We start from the raw sequence: 18,218 nt of genomic DNA on the forward strand, positions 1-18,218 counted from the left end.
CTCTCGCGCGCCCCCTCTCTCTCTCCCGCTCGCACGCCCCCTCTCTCTCTCTCGCCCACGCGCTCTCTCTCTCTCTCTCTCGCCCGCGGCCCCTCTCTCTCTCTCGCCCGCGCCCTCTCCCTCTCTCTCGCCCCCCTCTCTCTCTCTCTCTCTCGCCCCGCGCCCTCTCTCTCTCTCTCGCCCGCGCCCCCTCTCTCTCTCTCCCGCTCGCGCGCCCCCTCTCTCTCTCTCCCGCTCGCGCGCCCCCTCTCTCTCTCTCCCGCTCGGCGCGCCCCCTCTCTCTCTCGCCCGCGCCCTCTCTCTCTCTCGCCCGCGCCCTCTCTCTCTCTCTCTCGCCCGCGGCCCTCTCTCTCTCTCTCTCGCCCGCGCCCTCTCTCTCTCTCTCTCGCCGCGCCCCCTCTCTCTCTCTCCCCTCGCGCGCCCCCTCTCTCTCTCGCCCGCGCCCTCTCTCTCTCTCGCCCGCCCCCTCTCTCTCTCTCCCGCTCGCGCGCCCCCCTCTCTCTCTCGCCCGCGCCCTCTCTCTCTCTCGCCCGCGCCCTCTCTCTCTCTCGCCCGCGCCCTCTCTCTCTCGCCCGCGCCCCCTCTCTCTCTCTCCCGCTCGCGCGCCCCCTCTCTCTCTCGCCCGCGCCCTCTCTCTCTCTCTCGCCCGCGCACTCTCTCTCTCGCCCGCGCCCTCTCTCTCTCTCTCGCCCGCGCCCTCTCTCTCTCGCCCGCGCCCTCTCTCTCTCTCGCGCCGCGCACTCTCTCTCTCGCCCGCGCCCTCTCCCTCTCTCTCGCCCGCGCACTCTCTCTCTCTCTCGCCCGCGCCCTCTCCCTCTCTCTCGCCCCCTCTCTCTCTCTCTCTCTCGCCCGCGCCCTCTCTCTCTCTCTCGCCCGCGCCCTCTCTCTCTCTCTCGCCCCCTCTCTCTCTCTCTCTCTCGCCCGCGCCCTCTCTCTCTCTCTCCCGCTCGCGCGCCCCCTCTCTCTCTCTCGCCCGCGCGCGCCCCCTCTCTCTCTCTCGCCCGCGCGCGCCCCGTCTCTCTCTCTCGCCCGCGCGCGCCCCGTCTCTCTCTCTCGCCCGCGCGCGCCCCGTCTCTCTCTCTCTCGAGCGCGCTCTCTCTCTTTCTCTCTCTCTCGCGAGTGAGAGGGACCGCACGAGTGAGAGAGAAAGAGCGTGCGCGAATGAGAGAGAGAGCGAGCGAGCGCTCTCAGACTCGCGCGCTCTCTCTCTTTTCTCTCCTGCAGTGTAATTCCTAATGCCCTGCTGTGTAACAGGTCAATTGCTGCCACCCATACATTGCCCATGAGAGTACATATTGAGTATGTATTGACAGTGTAAAAGGGTGCTTCTGAGCCTACATACTACATAGCTGACACAGGTGACACTTTGCTACAAATGAAAACTCCTGTTCATAAATGTATTGCTATTTTAGCCTATCACCTTTCTGATCAACCATTGTTGTAACTACAGCAATTAGAATGAAGCTACTGAGGCTACTCAACCTTATTGATATACTATGCTAAAACCTTATCCTAGGGTGTGCTCCTCTTTCCTAATGCCTAGCACAGCATTGTATCTTGTTCAGGACTGGCCTACTCTCTGAGTAGATTTAGAAGGACACTATCAACTGATGAGTGACAAGACCCGTGACTGATCTCTGTGCAGCTCCCCGACTGACTTACCACTAATCTGCTGTCTGGTTGCAATTCAAAATTCAGATCTGACTGTGGCCCAATCCCCATCTGCGTTGTTAGTGAACTCCTGACAGTCTGTGTCTAAGGCCTGGATTAAGATCATGCCCTTGACTTCCTGTGCTACTAACTCCAGACTGATACCCTTCCTCTTTGGCTTGACTGGACACTACTCTTCTTTGACGTTGAGACCCGAACATTTGGTTGAAATACGTGCGTGTGTTTGCTGCATAAACTGCTGGCATGTGCTGTGGTGTGCCCTTGACGTAGATGGCTGCTATGCAGCAACATGTCTACCTCCTTGACTAATCCCAGCACACGACAATGATCTGTCTGGCTCTGTGTCTGCGCCAAAAGACAAACAAAAGTACTGAGGCTGTAATGCACAAAAAGCTTAGAGTAGTGATGCTGTGAGCTTCCCAAGTAGGTGTACAGTCAGTGAATGCTAAGAGAGTGACCTAAGAGCCTAGCAATGCACTGTGTTCCAATCCATGTGATGGATGCTTGTCTCTGAGCACTGGCAACAGTTATACAGGGCAAGGTGTTGGTGCTCAGCAGAGTGCAGCATTGAAGTAGAGAGCTGTATTCTTGAGTCAGACACTGGCCATAATGATGTGATAAGGCAAGTGTGTTTCCAATGACAACCTCTGTTGCACAGGCAGTCACTGCCCATGGAATGTGCCACATGATTTTGGGCATTGCTGGCCAAGATGGAAACCCAGAGAAGTAAGGGGTAATCTGGAACCAATGTTCTCAAACCTTTAAATTGGGAATTGTCAGCATCTAATTTCTCTTTGCCTCTTGGGATAGTAGTAAACTGCATATAGATGCGGCTTGATTAGGTTATAATGAGATGTTAACGCTTGAAAATGGGCCTCTCTCCATTACAAGTGAGAGAACTCCTCTCGCTGTTGAAACCTTCAGTGCAAAATCTGACTCTTTCTGTGTTGACACCTTGAATCTAATTTTTCCAATCTCGTTTTATTTTCCCAACTGATTTTCCATTGTCCATATCATTCCAAGACTGTGAAATTCAGCCCTCTGTTTCACTCCATATACCTTCAGATCTTTTAATGTGACATTTGATTTACCATAAGATGTAAGAGCAAAAAGGGGCCATTTTCCCATTCATCTGATCATCTTAAGCTATATTTATCCCCATAACCCTTGATCCTTTTAATTGTGAAAAACCTGTCAAGCACCCTCTGCAGTAAAGAATTCCATAGGTTTCCTACACCTGGCTCTATTTTGTTTTCCTTTTAAACTTAGCAATGGGACTTTATTTGCGTTGGCATTGAGTATCTCAAAACTGTCCAATTCACAATATTTATACCCTATGTTTGCCCAATAGCTGTGCCTAGTCAAAGCAGTACTTCTGTAAGAAATGTTTATTAAGTATTAGTTTGGAGGTGGACCAGTGGAGGAAGAAGCAGTTTAATTGAAAACTTCCATCCTTCACTGCATAGTGAGAATGACAACACAGGAAGGAACAATAACGCGTGGTTCCTGCAGGATGTGGGAATTTCCATGAGCAGATGCTTACTTTGACAAACATCTCTGCAGGAAGTGCCTCTCCCCCCCCCCCCCCCCCCCCCCCCCCGATTGTAATGAATCGAGTTCAAGATCTCTACAATGGGGTGGGAGTTAGGAACAATCTGAAACATCGGGAAGAGAGTGACGTGGGTCTAAAGTTTGCAGCTAGACATCCTGCTGAAATGGGAACTTGGCAATAACTAGAAATGTGAAATGATGACTTCCTCAAGGAAGCTCAGCATTTGGAGCAGACTGTCAGATTATAATAGCACACAAGACTGGGCACATAAAGGAAGCTTAGTAATTCAGTTAAAAATTTGGTAGTAATAGCATTGTCAACGCCTCTAACTCTTTAGTTTCAGTCCAGGGAAGCCCAGATACTTTTTAAATTCTAAATTGCTGAGTTAAGGAAAGAAATATAGGATTAGCATTTGTATAGCACCTTTTATGACCTTTGGCAGTCATAAAATGCTTCACCACAAATGAACTACGTTTACAGTGTTGTCATTGTGGTAGTATAGGAACATTCATCAACTAACTTGCACAAAGCAATGGAATATTTGCCAGGTATTGTGTGACAGATATTGGTTAAAGTTAAAAATCACACAACAGGTTTATTTGGAAGCACTAGCTTTTAAGGTACAGCCCCTTAATTAGGTGGTTAGTGGATGTTGACTGGGACATTTGGAGAACTCCCTGCCCTTGTTTAAGTAGCACAATGGAACCTTTCCACCTCCATTCAAAAGATGAAGCGGGTTTTAGATTTACATCTCCAGTGAAGTGGACTTCTCAGGTTCCATAGCTTTCTAGATTACGCCACAGCCTGGATCATGTGTGTATAACTCTTGAGTGGGGTATGAACCACAACCTGTGATTAGAGTCAAAATAAAATGATGGAAGAAGTCATCAACAGTGCAATCCGCAGCACTTGCTCAGCAACAACCTGCTCACTGACATTCAATCTGGGTTCTGCGAGGGTCACTCAGTCTCTGGGGCCATCACAGCCTTGGTTCATACATAGACAAAAGAGCTGCATTCCAGAGGTGAGATAAATGTAACTTTCCTTGACATCCAGCCTGCCTTTGATCAAATGTGCCTTCCAGGAGCACTAGCAAAATTATATTCAGAAGGGCTCTGTGGAAAACTCTCTGCCAGTTAGTCATACCTGGCACATAGGAAGATGGTTATAATTGATTGAGGTCAATCATCTCAGCTCCAGGACATCTCTGCAGGAGATCCTCAGCCCAGCCATCTTCAGCCAATGACCTTCCCTCCATCACAAAGTCAGCAATGGATGTTTGAAGATTACACAGGGTTAAGCACCATATACAGTCCTTCAGATACTGAAGCCAAATGCAGCGAGACCTGGAAAAGATCCAGGCTTGAACTGATAAGTGGCAAGTAACACTTGCACCACACAAGTGCCAGGCAATGGTCTACTCCTACAAGAAAATCAATCCATTGCCCCATGACATTCAATGGTGTTACAATCTTCCTACTGTCAACATCCTGGGATTTGCCATGGGCTAGGAATGTAACAAGACATATCCATATCATAGCTACTGAAGGGGTTCGGAATCCTGCACTAATGACTCCACTCTTGGGTTTAGAATCATACAGCAAAGAAAAGAAAACCTTCAGCTCACCATGTCTATGCCATTCAACAGGACCAAACTACACTAATCCCATGGAGCAGGACTTGGTCCTGAGCCTACTGTACCCTGACATTTTAAATGCTTGACCAGACTCTGCTTAAATACTTCAAGAGTACCTGCCTCAGGCAGCACATTTCATATTTCTACTACCCTCTGGTGAAAAGATTTTTACTCTGATCTCCTCTAAACCCTTGCTCTTCCCCTTAAACTTGTGCCCTCTGATCTTGGATATATCCACAACAAGATAAAAGATTTTCTCACTACGCTATCTAACTCAATCAGATCCCCCCGCCACCTTCCGCCTTCTTGCCTCCAAGGATTATAAAGTTGTAGCAAGACTTTCTTGCTCCTATATTTGTTCCCTGGCTAATGAAAGCAAGTGATTTTTGCACCACTCTATCCACCTGTGACACCTTCAGGGATGTATGGACTTGTATGCCAAGGTCCCCAAAGCTTGTCCACTTTCTACAAGACAGAAGTCGGGGTGTGATAAAATACTCCCTACTTGTCTGGATGAATGCAGTTCCAACCACATTCAAAAAGCTTGACCCCATCCAGGACAAAGTAGCTCTCTTGATTCGTGGTGGGAGTAAATGTGGTGCCGTCGATGCTCAGTAAATGCATTGTGTTCTATCTACAAGATGAGCTATCTACAAAAATTCACTAAGAGGTCCTTAGAAAGCAACTTCAAACCTATAATTCTGCTAACAAGGACAAGGGAAGCAGATATACAGGAGCACCACCATCAGAAAGTTCCCCTCCAAACCAATCATCATCCTGTCTTCTTTGTGAGGTTACCTACGCCAAATGAATTACAGTGGTTCAAAAATGTTGCTCCCCACCACTACCTGAAGGGCAACAGGAAATGGCAATAAATACTGATGCTGCTTGTAGTGCCTATATCCTATTGAATATTTATTTAATGGCTGCTATTTGTCTCAAGACAAATTTCAAAGGATTTGAAATACTGGGCTATTGTCATTATTATTTGAGTAGAGAAGATTGTAGGGTGATTTGATTGAGATATTTACAAACATGATGGAAGTGAGCAGAAGCAGCATGACTCCAGTTCAGGAACAGGAACGTTAACTTATGATGGACAATAGGAAAGGCTGTAAGTATTTTCTGCACAGGGCTGTGAGCCTCTGAAATGCACTTCCCAAATTCATGACTGAAGCCAAGTCAATATTTAAACATCGGTTAAGTAGATGGTTAAGGGAAAGGGACATACTGTTTTGGAACAAAGTGAGCACATTGAATTGGGTTGACTGCTCATGTAGTGATAAAAGACCAACATAGATTGGTGAGGTTAAATGGTCTGTTTCTGTGTTTCTATGTAATTTTCTGTTTAAGCAATGTAACATTAACTATACAACTGTTTTCTTATAATTGGCCTTGCCAAAACGATCATTTAATAATCATTTAATAAACAATTGGAATCCCAGCAACAATCCCTAATTAGTAGCTAACTAAACAGAGGTGGTTTTAGGAAACATTTTTTTCAATAACTATTATGTTACTACAAAACCATTTTCTACAAGCAGAGCTCAGTTTGGAGTTGGGTAAAAGACATTTCCTTTTTATTTTTCATAATTTAATTCATGTTTGGAAATTCTGTTCCAGATCAGTTTTTCCTATCAACTAATTCCTAGACCAAATTAGTTGGTATCTGTATCCCCCGCTATCTGAAGGTAGAGCACTCCGATGAAGCCTTTCATAAGCTGAAATGGCATAAAGCGAAGAAGTATTAATTTATGTGAGGAGAAATTTCACTTTTTTCTCGTTAAAGCAAAAATCCTGTTTGGATTTCTTTCAGTTAGTGAACACAGGTCCTAAAGTAGGTCTTTCGTGAAAGTGAAGTGGTGTAAAGTGAACTTTCAAAAAGCGGGAGATACCTGTATTCACTATTACAAACCCTAGTGGCCATTATAAGAAAGCAGTTGGGGTTTGCTCTAATTAACCTGTCATGATGATGATAACGCTACTACATATGTTATTTTGTATCCCATTCTGTTTTCCTTTCAGGGAAAGTGTATAAATGTTGTACAAATGACTGCAAACAGTCTTTCTCCAGCATGCATCATCTAATGAATCATATGAAAGTACATCACAAACCTAATCGATACTTCAAGTAAGTTGACCATTTGGACAGATTAAATTAATCTCAGCACATATGAAACTTGTATGTTGGCTGCTGTGAGATGCCTTGACATTGGAATCCAACTTTAGCACAGATGAGGGAGACCTATCTTGTAGATTGAAATCCCGCCATTCCTTTTCAATATCAACCTGTTAAGATCATGAAAGTACAATACTGTCCCTACCAATAAATTGAGGTAACACTGTTATAAGTATCAGTTACAGAGATATCATGTAAAGTTTAATTAGCACACCAGTTATTTTATGACATTCAATAAGTGCTTGCCCTGTACTTGCCAACTTGAAAACTTCCATTAATTTCAGTCATAGTTAATCTTCCTAAAGAAGATTAGGATTTGGGTCAGCCATTCATCCTGCTGATAGTTAATGGAAGGCAATCAGAAAGTGAAACTGGTAAAGTCTTCAATCAGTGAGGTATTCTGAAGTCTATGCTTTGGAACTTCGTCCTGTAGTTAATAACTGTACAAAAACTGACACTACCGAAAACACTATCAGGTCCGGTACTGTTAACAACTATTTCAGAACTTGCCCAAATTTGTCAGTTTTCCAGTAGCCAACATGTGGTGACTTGAGGCAGCTTTGATAGTTATTATCTTTCATTAGATGTTTCCATCCATTCACTCCATTCATTGTGTGAGTTGTTTTGTTAGCATGGATGTGCCTCCTATATCAAAGGGTGGGTTGTGTGATTACTGATTTAATTATTTGTACAAGTTAATATTTATCGCTTCACCAACATTGCAAAATGTTATCTAGTCGTTATCACATTGCACACACCATAATCCCATAATCAGCATCCTGGTTGCTGTGTTTCCAACATTTCAATAATGATTACGATTTTTAAAAAATTGATTGTAAGGCAATTTGAGAACCTGTATATGAAACACTGTATAAATGTGGGGTTTTTTGTATGTTTCTTCCCAAGGCTAATACCATCCTCCCAAAAAGATCATTTCTGTATTGAAGCATCAGAGTGTTACTTTAACCAAACAGTTATTACAAATTTTATACTTGCTTTCTTCCAGACTTGGAGAGCTGAATCATTGTCTTCTAATAGCTTTTCAGAGTCCTCTACGATCAGAAAGACAAGAGCAGCAGATGCACAGGAACACCACCTCCTGCAATTTCCCATTTGTTACATACCATTCTGACTTGGACATATCTTGTTGTTCCCTCACTGTCTCAGGGTCAAAATCCTGAAATTCCCTTGCGCACAGCACAGTGCATGTCCCCATCTCCCGAGCGACGGCAGCTGACCACCACCTTCTCCAGAGCAATTAAGAATGGGTGATAAAAGCAGGCCTAGCTTAAGATGCCCATATTTCAACCAATTTTTGAACAAAGTTTTAGTTTGCTATAATGCAGATTTTAAAAAAGAATGAATGACTTAGTCTGAGGTTAGGTGTGATGTATCTGCCATTATCTTTGTTAAAATCAGCAACGCCACATAGACTCTGGAGTCCATATGCCTCACTGATCCACCACAGTCACTAAGCAAACATTTGTGATTTTTTTTCATTGGCCTTGATATCATTTTGTTGCTTCGCCCCCAAAGAATGCTTGTGTAATGTCTACATAACCTAATTGTGCACGACAAAATAAAATAAAAATTTGTGACAAAGTTAAACTGTTTGACACCATCCTGACGGTAAGTATTTTGGGCAGCATAGAAAGAACTTGGTGGTGTTGGAAAGCACAGCAGATCAGGCAGCATCCAAGGAGCAGGAGAGTCGACGTTTCAGACAAAAACCCTTCATCAGGAATGGGGCTGTGAGCCGAGGAGGTGGAGAGATAAATGGGAGGGGGTGGGGGGTTGGGGGGTTGGGGAAGGCAGCTGAGAGTGCGATAGGTGGATGGAGGTGGGGGTGATGGTGATAGGTCAGAGAGGAGGGTGGAGTGGATAGGTGGGAAGGAAGACGGACAGATAGGACAGGTCATGAGGGCGGTGATGATTTGGAAGGTTGGAACTGGGATAAGGTGGGGGAGGGGAAATGAAGAAACTGGTGAAATCCACATTGATCTAGTGGGTTTAGAGAGTCCCGCGGTAGAAGATGAGGTGTTCTTCATCCAGGTGTTGTGAGGTAAGGGAGTGGTGATGGAGGAGGCCCAGGACCTGCATGTCCTTGGCAGAGTGGGAGAGGGAGTTGAAATGTTCGGCCACGAGGCGGTGTGGTTGGTTGGAGCAAGAACTGGTGAAAGATCTTCATCAGAAGTTAAACGATGCAATGCCATGTGTTACTGTTCTTTGTTGGCACAAGTCAGCCTTAGCTAATTTCAAAATTTTTCCTTCTGGTTTATTGCTGTGGCAAAAATCTGAAAACAGTTATTACCCACTAGGCATTGTGCATAGCTCAGTCATAACCTCAATGTTTCAAAGCTGATGTATTAATTTTAAAATGTGTTTTGCTGTTGTAATGGAAATGCCGTTGCATAGTAACACAACAAGCAATGGAAGAAATAATGATGGAAGAAGTATTGTTAATTGGAGGATAAATATTGGTCAAGACACTGGGGAACTCCCTTCTCTTCAAAATAGTGTCATGAGACCTTTAACACCATGAAGTCAGGGCTTCAATTTTAATCCAAAAGACTTCGGATAGAACAGCAATCTCTCAGTGTTGAATATGCCAAGATATAGAGTCATAGAGATGTACAGCATGGAAACAGACCCTTCGGTCCAACTCATCCCTGCCGACCTTTTAACCCAACCCATTCTAGTCCCACCTGCCAGCACTTGGCCCATATCCCTCCAAACCCTTCCTATTCATGTACCCATCCACATGCCTTTTAAATGGTGCAATTGTATAGCCACCTCCACTTCCTTTGGCAGCTCGTTCCATATATGTATCACCCTCTGAGTGAAAATGTTACCTCTTAGGTCTCTTTTATATCTTTCCCCTCTCACCCTAAACCTATGCCCTCTAGTTCTGGACTCCCCGACCTCAGGAAAAAGACCTTGTCTCTTTACCCTATCCATGCCCCTCATGATTTTGTAAACCTCTATAAGGTCACCCCTCAGCTTCCGACGCTTCAGGGAAAACAGCCCCAGCCTGTTCAGCCTCTCCCTGTAGCTCAAATCCTCCAACTCTGGCAACATCCTTGTAAATCTTTTCTGAATCCTTTCAAGTTTCACAACGTCTTTCCAATAGGAAGGAGACCAGAATTGTCTGTGATATTCCAATAGTGGCCTAACCAATGTCCTGTATAGCCGCAACATGACCTCCCAACTCCTGTACTCAATCCTCTGACCAATAAAGGAAAGCATACCAAACGCCGCCTTCACTATCCTATCTACCTGCGACTCCACTTTCAAGGAGCTATGAACCTGCACTCCAAGGTCTCTTTGTTCAGCAACAGTCCCTAGGACCTTACCATTAAGTGTATAAGTCCTGCTAAGATTTGCTTTCCCAAAATGCAGCACCTCGCATTCATCTGAATTAACCTCCATCTGCCGCCATTCAGCCTGTTGGCCCATCTGATCAAGATCCTGTTGTAATCTGAGGTAACCCTCTTTGCTGTCCATTACACCTCCAATTTTGGTGTCATCAGCAAACTTACTATCTATGTTCTTATGTTTCTGGGATGGAACTCAAGCTCATACCTTTCTGATCCTGAACTGAGAATGAACTGTGGCTCCTTCATTAAAATTTTTACAGTTTTGTTTTAGTACTTTTGAGTTTAAAAGCTCTGAAACCCAAGAAGCAAAGACTAATTTTCAGAATAATTTGTTTTACAGATGTGAAGCATGCAAACTACGTTTTCGAACACATCGATCTCTATTCAAACATATGCATATATGTTTTAACACTGCAACAAATGCTCTTCCTCAAAAAGTAGAGAAACAGTCTCCCAGCCCTTTGCCTGCCAATGAATCAGACACTCTGGTTAAACAGCCAGTCCCTGTGGAGCCAATGAAATTTCAAAGTGTTATCAAGCAGCTTGAAAAGGATAGCAATGTCGCAAACATGGACACCATCAGCAAGGCATCAAATTCAAGGTCACTCATGCCACTCCCAAGTACCCTACCAACTCTTCACTCATCACTAAGTTCAATGCCATTGGTCTCTGCAACCCCACATTCATTTCCACTGTTGGAACCATCCCTGTTCGCCACACCCAGCCTGAGTAGGTTTCCTAGCCAAGCGCACACTCCAGTACCTGGGCCCTTCATTCCATATGTGCACCCTGCACCTTACAGCCTCTCCCAAGGTCCCACACCAACCCGTCTTCGGTCTTACATTCCCTCTGAAAGTCTACCATTCTCCAATGCGGTCTGGAGAAAGAGTGCAGGTGAGATGTATTTTAATCTTTTGGCTATGTTTTTGTCTTTCCAATGAAAATTGTATTTTTAATTTTGCTGCTGGTTTTACAATATTGAATGCTAAATTCCTGGTGGAAGCAATTGTGTGAATTGTCGGTGTGTAGTGAAAATTCAAAAGAAAATGCCTTTTGCTCCATAACTAATGATATTTTATTGAAATCACCTTCAGAATTCCAAGTTTCAAAATGTATGGGGTAAAAAGAGCCAGTTAAATTGAATAATGTTAGGTAGTTTCCTTTGTAATGGTTTTTGGTTTTTGTTTGGTCTCTCCATGATATTTTCTTACCATTACAGTCCATTGATCTTACTGATATGAACTATTCGCTTGTCGTGAGAACACAATCAACTTGAAATGAGATCTGTGCTGTTTGTTCTATATTTCACTTTAGAGTTATAACAGCATAACAGGAGGTCATTCAGCCCACTGAGTCTATACTAACTTTGTGAAGCAATCCAGTCAGTTCTATTTCCCCCAATTCTGTCTTTGACCCCGTCAAGTACCTATCATCTCAGATGATGATTTGCTTCATGGTGGTTGACTTAGTTTCCTGAGGGAGGGCTTATGTCCGAAACATCGATTCATCTGTTCCTCAGATGCTGCCTGACCTGCTGTGCTTTTCCAGCATCACACTCTCGACTCTTGTTAAGCACCATATGATGAGGCTCAGCAGCACCAGCCTGGCCAAACTGAAGTTTTATAAAGATTTAGCATAACTTTCTTGCTATTATACTCTTCTTGGTTTGTAAAGACCAGAATCTCATATATCATCTTAACCACTCTTTCAATATCACTCTCAAAGTTCCATGTGCATGAACTCCAAATCCCTTTGTCCTGCTCCCTGTTTGGAATTATACCATTAATTCTATCACTCTTTCTTCATATCCCTCTGCTTCGCCGTTCTCTGTTAAGTTCCCCACACCAGCTGTTTACTCATCTTGCTGACATTATCTATGTCCTGTTGCAGTCATGTAACATCATCTTCAATATTTGGCATCAGCAAACTTTTTAATTTTACTTTGCTGCTTACTTTGCAAGTTAAATCCAAAAAAAGCTGCGTCCCTAGGACACCTTCTTGACAAACACCACTCTACCATCCTTCAGTCTCCAAAACAACCATTTACCACAACTCACTGTTTCCATCCTTTCAAGCCAGATTTTTTTATCCACGTTGATATTGTACAAGAGCATCACTAAGGCTCACTTTAGTTTCAAACAGCCTTTTAATGGTACTTTGACAAATGCTTTATTTCAGTCCATTTTGACAACATCCACGGTTTTCCTTCCATCAATCTCATCTTGTTACTCCATCAAAAAATGTAAACACTTTGGTCAGCCTTTGTGCTGCTGCTTCTTGATTAACTGAAAAGCTAACCCCCCACCCCAAACAGCACCCAGCACCCTGATTATTATTTCTAAAAGCTTTCCCACTGAAATTAAATAATCTGTAGTCACTACTGGTATTCTTTCACCCATGAATAACGGTGTCACATTTGCCACTTGGCAATCCTCTGGCAGCACACCTTTGTGAAATGTGGTAGAGATTATGGCAATCCTTCTGTTACCTCTGCCCTCCTTCCTGTTAGCAACCTGGAATTAAGCGATCAGGATTAGGTGTGTTATTCACCCTGCGCATGGCTAACATTTTCAGTACATTCTGACTATCAAATTAACCTCATTCATTACCCTTACCATGTTTTCTGCTTCTGAGATTTTGTCATCATTCTCTTCCTTGATGAATACTGTAATACTAATTTACTCATTGAGTATTCTAGCTTTGCCCTAAGCCTCTAAGCATATATCACCTTTTTTGTCTCTAGTAGCCTCTACCCAGCCTCTTGCTACTTGCTTTCTTTTTCCATGCTGGTTGAGAATATTTGTGCTGTTTTATATTTATTCATTCTATTCTCTTATAGTCTCATTTTCTTCTTCTTTTCTCTCCAATTGTCAGAGTTCTCCTAACTTTTTCTTGAAGAATTCAATTGATACAGATCATACACCTTTTTTTAACATCAGCAGAATAAAAACATAATTAATTATGATTCATAATATCTGACTCGATTTAAATTTTGATTCATTGTGAATCAAATAAGGGTGCTGTGTTTTTATTAACCCTTCACCACGCTTTGCCACCCTTCAATAGCAAAAGTGATTTTTGTTTTTCAGGTCTGCTTGTAACACCCACTTGTTAGTAAATTTTGACCAAGTGTATTGTTCATTGCAATCTTTTTTATTACAGCTCAATCTGCAAACAGCCGAATTGTGTGGGAACATACCAGGGGTCAATATAATTGCATGCAGTGTCCATTCTCGAGTCTGTCACGGGAGGAAATGACCTTGCACTTGCAAGAGCACAACAAAACTCTCAGCAGCAGGTTACCGAATGAGATGGGCGTGTTCGTGAATGCTGGTGACAACTATGGCGCTCTGCCAATGCAATTCAGCGAATCTCTGTTTACCTAAATTTACAGGGACTGAGGCCTGTGTTCAGAAAGGCAGTCACCAGGATTATATGCTTTACACCGATGAAAATTCAGCAATATATATTCTGATTGGTGAATTTGGGTCCGGTGAATTTTGTTCTGTAGGGAGTTGACACAAAGTTATAAAGACCAGCTTGCACCAAAAGAAGCAGCCATCTGTATGTGCCATCAAGATGCAGTGTGAAGTGGCACTCTGTGTTTCTGGAGGCGATAGTGCATTTCATTTTTGTTTCATATGATTTTTCTTCCCCTCTCGAGTCATTGACACCTTATCGACCTACAATTCCATGGGTTTCAAATGCCCTTTGCAACATCTTTCCTCAAGCCTGCTGTGCATGGTAAAATAAGGACCCCTATTTGATCACCAAGGCTCAGTCATTGTCACTTAACTTCCATGCAGCTATATACCAACTGAGGTGACTGGATAGTCTTCAACTTTCCTCTTTAATCCCCAATCTCTTAAGGACAATTGCAGCACATCTACCTTGGCAAAGTCTAAGGATCAGACGTGGGATTTTCCTTGTTTGGATTGTTCAATTGTCCTGGCTTAACTAGTTAAGCCACGAAAGAAACCCTGAGACAGGATTTTACACACTAAATTTGTGGCTGCTCTTGTAGTATGAAGAGTCCCAGCAGATTTGACCTGGTAGTTATTTTTATTGATGAGTTTCTTCATTTTTAGGTTAAGGACACAAGGGTTTAAAGGATATCCAGGTTGATACTGCATTTTTTTTCATTTAGTTAATCAAAAGCTTTTTTTTTTCAATTTGTTTTTGTAGAAAGCAATATATCTTTAGCCTTTTTTGGCAACCTTTAGCTTTCTATACAAATGTAATTGAGGCACAATTTGTTTGCTCTTGACCTGGCAATACAATATTACATCATGTCTAAAAACCCCATGGGTATCTCCTATTTATCATATATTGGAGCACTGTCAGATATACTGTAGCACGCAAGTTTTGACGTTTTGGGATCTCATTAAAATTTTCCATTTTAGAAATTGCATTTTCAAACAGTTGCCTCGCTGTTGTTCCACATTTCACTCATACTCCAAGATACCACCCTTGGGTGACTGTCTCTGTGTGGAGTTTGCACTTTCTCCCCGTATCTGGGTGGGTTTCCTCCAGGTGCTCTGGTTTCCTCCCACAGCCCAAAGATGTGCAGGTCAGGTGGATTGGCCATTTTAAATTTCCCCACAGGGATATATAGGCTAGGTGGGCTAGCCATGGCACATACAGGGATAGGGTGGGTGGGAGGATGTGGTTGGGTCTTGATGGGGTGCTCTTCTGAGGGCAGGTGTGGATTCAATGGGCCGAATGGCCTGCTTCCACACTGTAGGGATTCTATGATGACCCCCATTCCACTTTTGTTGTATTACTGTTTCAATAAGTGCTTAACATTTTGAAACCTCTCCTGGAAAAATTGCATATGCCCAAGACAAAAATTCCATTGCACTTGGGTATGGACTTGCAACTTTCCACCTTTTGGGTGGGGGGGGGAAGGGGGTGGAAAGGAGGCGCGGTTTCCTTCGGATATTCAGAACAACTGATGTAATTATATCTAACACAATAAATTTTCCGTCTAGCTGCATCCTACATCTCTGTGGTGCTTGTGCAGCCTTTCTGAACACTGGAACTTTTAACATTATGCTGTCGGTTAATGGGTACAAAGGAGAATGTTTGTTTTTGTCTGTAATTCCACTCAAGTGTAGGTGGGACAGGATTTCCTGAGTTGCTGTGTTCTAAGACACTGTTGGACAGTACACTTCTTATAAATGAAATCAAGCTTCTTGAAATCCGTATTGGTAAATAATCTGTTATATGGCCCATTCAGAGATCAAAAAATGTCTCTTGGCCGTGTGTATCCAGCTCACTCGAGATTGTGGTAATAAATTAATTTTTTTACATGAGTTGCTACAAAAGAATGAGCCTGCATGCAAGCCCAAAAATGTGAATTGTGTAGTAATTCTTTAATAGTCTGTCCAGCTTGCACCAAAAGGGTCAGCTGGTGTGAATATTTCTTGAGTTTCATCATCAAGGTGAGGATGCATTTTTGTTCTAACCAAGGGGATCTTCAGTTTGTGTTTGGGTCATAATGTCAGGATTTTATTTCATTCACTGTCTGAGAAGTGATCTGTGCCCCATTTAGAAGCATTTGCTTCTCAAGAAACCTGGTGATTATTTATATAGTGGCAGAATGCTGTGCCAACCTGGACTTAAATATTTCAAACTGGCAGCAGAACATTCCTCATAGTTCGGCAACCAGTTTTCATCTTGGGAAGAAAGAAGCTATCTCAACATATCAATACGCTGGCACTATTAGGGACCCTGCTGGCTGGTCTGTGCTGGCCAGGAGTCAGCTAAATTATCTTCTGTTTGCTGCCCAATGCATTGTTCCAGACATATTCTTTTAGATGCACATGGAATCCCTCTGCATTCTCCTTAGGTTTCAGGAGCCTTCAAAGATAGTTTGTCAGAGAACAGCGTTGTTCAATTGTTTGCTGCAACAGGTGATGTTTTTTTGAGAACTTGGAGGATTAAAGGATAGATGCAATTCCTTATATCAATTTTAGGTGCCAGTTTTAAAATGATCAAAAACAGGAACTTTATTTCCTTTCCTTATGTCATAGCAACATTTAAATTTCTAAATGTCACCAACTGAAATGATATCATCACTTCCACTTTCTTGAAAGGTAAAGTTGCCCTAGTCCGATAACGCTGCTTTATCATTAGAGAGATGACTGGTGTTGGTTTAACCTCCGGGTCACCATGCATCAGGCAAGGTGAGAAGATGGCATCTTTCATGGCGAATCTCAGCCAATGTGGGAATTGAACCCACTTTTTTGGTATCGCTTTGCATCACAAACTATCCAGCCAATTGAACTTAACTGACCCCCTAACTCATGGCTGCCATGGAAATCCGACCAGATCTATAATCTTATGTTTTTTGTTCAAAGGGGAAGTCATTGCACTGGGTTAGTATTGGTGATTGTGTACAGCAGAGATTTTCTGCATTGCATATTAAAGCATTTGTTTTTAAGTATTTTCCTGTTTTCATTTGGGCTGTTATCAATTGTAATCTGCAGATTTGTTCCCATACACAATGTACTGGGGATTTAATCTAATTTTCATTGGGAACACAATGCCCTAGCTCATCATTTGTGGGCATTGAAAGGGTACGTTGGATACTTGATTTCCTTCTTTCAGACTTGAAGACCATGTTTGGGTTTAATTACGCTCGTTGTTTTGCTTTTATTGTATCCTGTACAGTAATTGAAAATCTTAAATAAAAAAATTTGAAATAAATGTCATTGATCAGTATCCTGTGTCTGGTCAGTTTATTCCTTCCTTAACAAAGAACTTTTTATAGCTTAATGCTAATTTGTGATGTTGAAGATTTGAGATGAATCTAACAATCCCAATACAAGCTAGTTGATGGAGTCTCACTGGAGCTTGTATTAATATTTGCATGCTTGTCTTTTGTAGTTCTTCTCGATTGAAGTGTGTATAAAATTGAATCAAAACTACATTTTAAAAGTAATTAAATGTTCCCACTGAACCAAAAGTAATCTACAGAATCAGTAGCAACTCAAATATGTACTTTACAGAGAAACCAGCTTCCAGGCAGAGATTTTACAGCAGACTGAGGCAAAGTTTTTAAAGATCTCAGCAACCCCAACTAATAATTCCAATGCAAAACATATGTGACCACATCATTCTTGTCAGCAAAATAAAGACTTGGTCTTATCCATTCTAAAGCACCATGTGGAGATTAAGGTGGAATTGGTATTGGTCAAATACTTGTCTTTTGTTTTTGCTAACAGGCAAGGTATATAGCCCTCCTGAAGAAGGGCTAATGCCCGAAACGTCGATTCTCCTGTTCCCTAGATGCTGCCTGACCTGCGCTTTTCCAGCAACACATTTCCATCTCTGATCTCCAGCATCTGCAGACCTCACTTTCTCCATATAGAGCGAAGACTCAAGTGAAGTTTTTGTGTAATGCAGAATTTTATCATCCATACTGCGCATCTGTCTGAATGTATCAAATTAAAAAGGCAGACGTGCACATAAGTAACTTGCGCTGCTCAACATGAACACTGCCCCTATTTATGCAATACAATGCAACACAGGAACAGGCCCTTCAGCCCATCTAACCTGCACTGACTTCTAGTCTTTATTTGGGAATCTTTATTTGGTGGGCCAAAGAGCCTGTTCCTATGTTGTATTGTATAAATAGGAGCAGTGTTCATATTGAGCTGTGCAAGTTATTTATGCACAAATCTGCCTTTTTAATTTGATACATTCAGACAGCTGCAGAGTTAGGAGGTTTCACAACACTTGAGCTATTCAAATTTGCCTTTGTGTGTTGTTATCCAAAGATTGCATTCCAATAATTTC

The 18,218-nt window shown here is 42.8% G+C and overlaps 1 protein-coding gene across 1 annotated transcript in view; it reads left to right on the forward strand.

Annotated features, from left to right (window-relative positions):
* Positions 1 to 17,141, forward strand: part of znf414 (zinc finger protein 414) — a 45,031-nt gene extending 27,890 nt beyond the window's left edge. The window contains exons 3-5 of the mRNA XM_043721103.2: positions 6,885 to 6,990; positions 10,756 to 11,309; positions 13,578 to 17,141. Coding sequence (XP_043577038.1) covers positions 6,885 to 6,990; positions 10,756 to 11,309; positions 13,578 to 13,801 — 884 coding nt within the window. The 3' untranslated portion in view covers positions 13,802 to 17,141. The remainder of the gene's footprint in view (positions 1 to 6,884; positions 6,991 to 10,755; positions 11,310 to 13,577) is intronic.
* The last annotated feature ends 1,077 nt before the right edge of the window (positions 17,142 to 18,218 follow it).

The sequence above is a fragment of the Chiloscyllium plagiosum genome, unplaced genomic scaffold (assembly GCF_037043375.1).
Source record: "Chiloscyllium plagiosum isolate Xiang-an unplaced genomic scaffold, Cpla_swu_hap1 HiC_scaffold_28, whole genome shotgun sequence".
Classification (NCBI taxonomy): Eukaryota; Metazoa; Chordata; class Chondrichthyes; order Orectolobiformes; family Hemiscylliidae; genus Chiloscyllium; species Chiloscyllium plagiosum.